This window comes from Vigna angularis, chromosome 5 (assembly GCF_016808095.1).
Source record: "Vigna angularis cultivar LongXiaoDou No.4 chromosome 5, ASM1680809v1, whole genome shotgun sequence".
NCBI classification, from domain to species: Eukaryota; Viridiplantae; Streptophyta; class Magnoliopsida; order Fabales; family Fabaceae; genus Vigna; species Vigna angularis.
Genome location: NC_068974.1, coordinates 4,121,836 through 4,128,649, shown reverse-complemented (window position 1 = coordinate 4,128,649; position 6,814 = coordinate 4,121,836). Strand labels below are relative to the sequence as shown.

Genomic DNA, 6,814 nt, shown 5'->3' with positions numbered 1-6,814 from the left:
TATTGATTATCTTGATTGGTAATCTTTGTTTTGATAAATGTGTATATGATTATGATTATTTGTGGTTATGTAATATTCGTGATGATCTTTCCCTATGAATGTATTATGTATATTTTGTTGGGTTATTCCAATAGAGGGTTTGGTGCTAAGGGAGAACAAAGTTATGTTGCTTGGGGGTTTCCATGCAAATATAAGTTGTAAGTGTTGGGTTATTGGGCTCCCTTCTTATGTGGAGAATAGGCCAAATAATGTGGACCATTATGTCTTACTTTATTTTAGATGGGTCAAATTAGTAGGACACAATAGAGTCATTTGAAGAGAAGGGAAAAACCAAGTGACAGAGAAAGGAAGAGAAGAAGTCATTCCCGCATAACATAAAACCTACACTGGTGTTTTCGTCGGTGTGAAGTCGTTCATTATTGGATCGGGCTGAATTTTGGACAATGAGTTCGAGACGTATGATTCTTCATTTTGACCGTTCGGATCGTCAATCGGAGGTCTAGTTTGGGAGAAAACAGCCTCGTATCAGCAACTTTGTTTTGGAGAATTTTCATCTTCTTGGTTCTCATTTGTAAGCATTACACTTAGTTAGTTCAGTTAATTGAAAACCTTATTTGATGTTTTTATCGGAGACTTTTTCGCACCCTATTATTGGGGTATAACACGTCAATTATTGAATTTAGATGATTCAAGTGATATATTATATGAGTTTGAGTATGATTACATAAATATAAATATATGATACTTATGTATTTTGAAGACTTATAAACTTTTATCTTTAACAGAAGATATATTTTGTTGTAATAATCTTTAAAAGAATTGTTATAGTAAAATCTCGTAGGAATCTAAAAATTGGTTTAATTCCACAATATTTACTCAGGTTATTGAGTAGAAGAAGAAAAATCAGTTTTTCTAAACGGCAGGCAGACGTGAAGGAAAAGATATATTCTGCACAATGATAATAATAAAGAATAAGTCAAATTCTGATTTTTTAAAATGAGCTTTAATTTAATTCCACTGTCTAATCACCCCCTGAATTGTCAAAGAGCGTCAACGATATTCGTCTTAGTTTGTCACTGTTCCCATTCCCTCACCAAACCCATTTTTCTCCCTTCACTTCCCAATATAAATACTCCAAACTTTCGAACCCTTTTCCATTCATTCATGTTACTCTCAGTTCTTCACAGTTCACACAGCTCCACAAAGATACACACACTCTAATAACACAAACTGACATACATAACATCCTTAGTTTTATCAAATACTTTCATGTTTATGTGAAGGCTGAAGCAGAAGAAGTTTCAGCCATGTCAGATGATCAGTTTCAAGCAAGTGGAAACTGGTGGGAATCAGCAAGAAACGTGAGGTTTGAGAGTGGTGAAACGCAATCTTCTTCTTCTGGCCTCACCAACATGGGAAACTATGCTTGGCAGCAAGACATGGCTAGGTCTTCTTCCATGGATAACTCTGCCTCAGGAGGTTCCTCTGTGGTTTTCCATGACCAGAAGCAGCTTCAAGTTCAGCCACATCATGACTCATCAGCCACAAATCCCACCAATGACCATCCCAACTTGCACATGATGGGCTTGGGCCTCTCATCCCAAGCCATGGACTGGAATCAAGCATCTTTGCAGCTGTAAGTGTAGTCTGTGTCAAGACAAAGACTTCTACAACAATACTACTAAAAAGTAGTACCCAAAAACTAAAATAAAAAAAAGAAAAGAAAAAGTAATTGGATCTTTCGTTTTCTGTTTTTCTTTCCCTTCTTTCATTCTACCTTACCAGAATGGAATAACATTGAAGAAAAGAAAAGCATTTTTAAAGGTATTAAATTGTAGTGATGTTCACCGTCGAAGTTGCTTCAGTTTCTATGCAATCTTTGCCATTGTGAGAAATTGTAGAAAAATGCGACCGATGCAGCCATGATTGTGATTATATTTCAGTCATGGCGACGGCAAAAACCTTCACGTTATGACTGAAATCGTGGTTGCAAACCCTTTTTCTAAATCTTTGCCAAGTTGTAACTTTTGTGTGTATGTTTGATGTAGACGAGGTGAGAAGGATTCTGAAGGCAGTTTCAGGTCGATGTTGCAAGAGAATTTGAGCTCTCCAGGCACCACGTTTCAGCAAGAAAGTGGGAATAACAATATTGCGTTGTCTCATCATCAACAAGTTCATTGGAGGCCAGAAAAATTGTTCTCTGCGGAGTCATCAAGCAATGAATTCAAGAGGGGTTTCTCCTTGGACCAAACACAGTTCAGTCCTCAATATAGCTCTGGGGACAGCACTGTCACAAGCCAAGGTTTGCCTTGTACTTTTCAGATGGATTATGTCGGTAACCCTTCTTCAATATTGCAAGGACTTTTGGGACATGAGAGCAATAACCAACAACCCCACCAAGGTGGTAGTGCTTCTTTTGAGAATCGTTCCATGAATTTTCCTTACTCAGCAACAAGCTATGGATTAAGCTCAAACATTGAGTTAGTGCCTTCTTGGTCAAAGGTGCCTCAGTTCTTAAGAGCTTCACCACCAAAACAACCACCCAATAACCAGTTGCATTTCACCAACAACGCTCCCTTTTGGAACGCTAATTCTGAACCTGCTATAAAGGATGCTCGATCCAGCTTCATCTCCTCTTTGCAAACCCCTTTCTCGCCATCAAATTTCGATGTTCAATCAAAGGTTGCATTTCACTTTTGCTACACAGATATACAATTAAGTTATCACAGTAATTAAGTTTAAACTTAAAACTTCATATCAACTGTTTAAAATCCCCACCACTATGCGGATCCTGGTAGATCATAACACTATGATATATGATGATTCGTTAATATACTTTAAATCTAGAAAAATCTATTCAGCTTTTTGTTTTATTATTCTCTTATTTACAATTTTCTTGTCTTTTACGCTTAACTACAATAATGTACACATAAAAAGTATGACATGTTTTACTTTTATGAAGGATTAGAACTTTTTTCTTGGTTAAATACTAAACAAATAGATAATGAAGTTTGTATTTTCATTAGGGTTGAAATGAAGCAGCTGCAATAGAGGAGTTGTTTATGTTGGTTTTGTTGACCATGGTTTTGCAGAATCTATCTGAAGTTAGGGAGTCGGGTGTGGTGAAGAAAAGTGGGAGTGAAACAGCACCAAAAAGGCCCAGGAACGAAAACCCATCTCCTTTGCCAGCTTTTAAGGTACAATAAGTGCAACTGAACTTTTAAGTTGAAGGGAAGCTAGCTTTAACCTTTTTATCTTTAATTTTTCTCTCTTTATTTATTCTTTATCACATACTTTTAGCTCATATTTTTCGATTTTTGAGTCCTTAAACATTGGATATGAACCCGTAGTGTACCTCTTTCTGTTGTTCTTAGGTGAGAAAAGAGAAGATGGGGGACAGAATCACTGCACTCCAACAATTGGTTTCACCTTTCGGAAAGGTGAGCTTCTGATAAAATCATCTATTCTTTTCTAATATCTTTTCTGGATGACCATGATTTCTTGTGAGTATTTATGATATAAAAGAAAGCAGAAAAAGATGATGGCAAGTGTGATTGTACTAATATTGTTAATTGATTTCAAGTTTTAAAATCTGTTCTCAATGTTGTGTGTCAGACTGATACAGCGTCAGTGCTCTCTGAAGCCATTGAATACATCAAATTCCTCCATGAACAAGTCACCGTAAGTCCCATCAAAACTCACATTAATATATGCATATATGATTATTCAGAAATTATAGTTTGAATTAGATAATTTTAATCTTATTCATTCTCTCCTTTTTTTTAGGTTTTAAGCACCCCCTATATGAAAACCGGTGCTCCCATACAGCATCAGCAGGTACTATATATACGTATATTTATACATTTCCTTTTCTTAAAAATAGCTCCAGAATGAAACTGAATATTTTTACTTCAAACTTCTTTCGTCATATTGCTACTTTGAAATTTTATTTCTTTCATGAGTTGAATTTTATTATACTATTCCTCTAATGATTCATGTACTGCTGACAACTAAGATCCCGTGTATGTATAATTCTCTACAAATATATATACAAAAATTTTAAAAAAAATGAAAAGTATATAGAGCTTTTTCTGCAATACAATACTTTCGCTTTTGATTTTGTTATGAAGATAAATGATTTTTTTTTATAAAAAATAAGGATATGATTGTATACATTTACATTTATTAGAAACATATTATAAAAATAAAATAGTTATAAAAAAATTGTATTTTTAGAAAAAAATAAATAAATAAAATGAATATAAAAAATTTGTATATGATATAATAGTATTATTCTGTTAGATTTATTTTTTTAGTTGTTTATGGAAAAAGCAGTAGACTCAAACTTTCAATATAACAAGATTACGTGAAATTTAAACGAGTGGATCTGTTTTTTATTATAGCAAGAATGTTGTTAATGATATTTTGTTTGAATTTGAAGGGTTTATGTTGATAATGTTGTTTTGTTTGTCCTTTTATGAATTCAGAGTTCTGGTAAATCGAAGGAATCTGAGGGTCCAAAGCAAGATCTTAGAAGCCGAGGGCTATGTTTGGTGCCAGTTTCTAGTACATTTCCAGTGACTCATGAACCCACAGTTGAATATTGGACACCAACATTTGGAGGAACTTACAGATAGCTAATTTATTAGTGGGTGGCAAAAGTGGCACGGAAGCAGTACCCTCAGCAACTATGACAATATGTCTTATCAAGAAACTGGCCAAATTGGGAATGATAAGATCAAAGAAAAGAGAGATGTCAAGTTATAGTTAATTACTTCTTCTGAGATTATGGAAAAATTCAAGATATTAATAAAAGGATATAGAGAGAAGAGGAAAAATGACCTTCAGCAAAAGGGTTACAGTGGACCAACAACATGATGAAAGAGGGGCAAGGTAATTTGGCCAATTTTTGGCACCATTGGAGCACAATATATATATATATTTATATAGTTATAAGTTGTATTAATAATTGAAGAACTATGTATGCACACAAGAGGTGGGGGATTAGGAGTGAGAAAGAATTATGTTGCGGAATATAGGGAAGTTCTTGTAAGCTTAGATAGAAAATTGTTGTTAGAGGAAGATAAAGGAGCTTTGTTAATTTTTCTTCTTGTTATTTTGTGCATAGAGCTGGGACTACTACATTAGTTCAAGGAAAAGGAAAAACTAAATTGATTGAATCATTGAAATATAGAAGAGTGAGTGAATGTGGGATATCTCATTTGATTGGAAATCTCACTTTTTATTTCTTTATTTCTTTAGAATATGTAAGTGGAAGTCAGAGACTGGCCCACTCCACCCTTTCAGTTTTTGTTTCAAACTTTTCAATTACATCTTTACATTTTCTATTATATATATATATATATATATATATATATATATGTATATATGTATATGTGTGTGTATGTGGTTGTATCGTGGTGATGGTTGCACACATGCTATTGTGCTTTGTGATGAATTGTCACATAGAGGGGCTTCTATTGGAAGCACATGTAAAAAGAAGAGAAAGCCCACAAATGTTTTCATCTTCAACAAAGTTCTGGAGATGGTCCAGATTTAGAATGACGTGTGCTTACGTCATTATTCCAATTTCTTATTTCTAACGAGAAGAATAAATTCAGTTGCCACAAAAAATATATAATTTATCATTTAGTTAGATTAGGTTTAAGGTTAATGAACAGTACCTGTTTAGTGAGAGGTGACAGTATTACTTTTTGTTTGAAAATAAAGTAAACAACGTTTTACTATGTAATTAATCAGAAACAAGGTAAACTAAACTTTATTTAAAGGTTGTATATATATTTAAAATCACTAAATTTGAGATAATAGTAAAAGCAATCCTTTCTTAAAGGATAATCAATTATTGAACACGTATTTAATTAAGTTAATTCGTGTTTTGTTTTCAAAGGTAATTATCTTTTTAGAATATTAAAAAAATGCTAATAATATAATTATATCCGTAAAATAAGCCAACCCTAGTACTCAACCATGTATATAAGGTCTAATACAGTGTATGGAAAAGGTTGTTGGGGATAAGGTCCGATGCTGTTCTTCTTTTCAATGTATTATATTAGGAAAATTGAGACATAATACAAACAAATTTCGCACAATAGAAAGCATATTATAATAGCAGAATATTAGAATTATAAACTTACTAGATTGGCATATCTTCAAACATTTGCCACTAGTTATGACTTGGAGTGTATTGGCCAGAGAGTATTATAAACTATTTTGTCTTGGGCTCCAAAAGTACTTTTACCAAATCTCACTCTCAAACTTCTCAAGCAAGATCAGAACATAAACTAATTCAAACATAAAGCACTTAAGCATTAGCCATTATTGTGTTAAGAAAGCTAGTTGTCATGGGGCTCCACACTATATTCAAGTCTAATTACTTTCTTCAAAAATTTGTCTTCACTAGAGAAACTGTCACACATGATTTAACTATGTTTTGGAGGGTTATCTCATCATCAACCAAAGTTTAATTTAAATAAGATAATTATGAGAGGAATCTACTATTCCCTTGTTTTTGTGGAAAGTTTTTGGCACAAAGGTATATAGTTTGGAAGAAGTTAGAAGTGAATAAGAGATATGGGAGGGGACCAGCAATAAATGTTTTCTTATTAAGTTACCATCTTTATACTTCTCCAATAGCATTAGAGTTGAGTAATAATTATATATAATAAGGTGCATAATTAACCGTATATTGAGCACATTTATTTTGAAAATAATTGGTAAATTAAATATAGTTTTTCTAACCGTTTGAAGGGCATCTTCTTTAGTATGTAGCACCTTTTCTCATGAATATGCCACT

At 33.2% G+C, this 6,814-nt stretch overlaps 1 protein-coding gene across 1 annotated transcript; it reads left to right on the top strand.

Moving 5' to 3' along the window:
• The first annotated feature begins 1,095 nt into the window (after positions 1-1,095).
• On the top strand, positions 1,096-5,233 carry LOC108339658 (transcription factor bHLH123). The gene is made up of 7 exons (XM_017576839.2): positions 1,096-1,636; positions 2,049-2,682; positions 3,093-3,197; positions 3,375-3,440; positions 3,616-3,681; positions 3,787-3,837; positions 4,488-5,233. The coding sequence occupies exons 1-7, from the start codon at positions 1,308-1,310 to the stop codon at positions 4,635-4,637; spliced, it is 1,401 nt and encodes a 466-aa protein (XP_017432328.1). The 5' UTR covers positions 1,096-1,307; the 3' UTR covers positions 4,638-5,233.
• The last annotated feature ends 1,581 nt before the right edge of the window (positions 5,234-6,814 follow it).

Coding starts and splice junctions, on each gene's coding strand:
- LOC108339658 (XM_017576839.2), top strand. CDS start 1,308: ATGTCAGATGATCAGTTTCAAGCAAGTGGAAACTGGTGGGAATCAGCA. Junction 3,441..3,615: donor TGGTTTCACCTTTCGGAAAG/GTGAGCTTCTGA, acceptor GTTGTGTGTCAG/ACTGATACAGCGTCAGTGCT. Junction 3,838..4,487: donor CTCCCATACAGCATCAGCAG/GTACTATATATA, acceptor TTATGAATTCAG/AGTTCTGGTAAATCGAAGGA.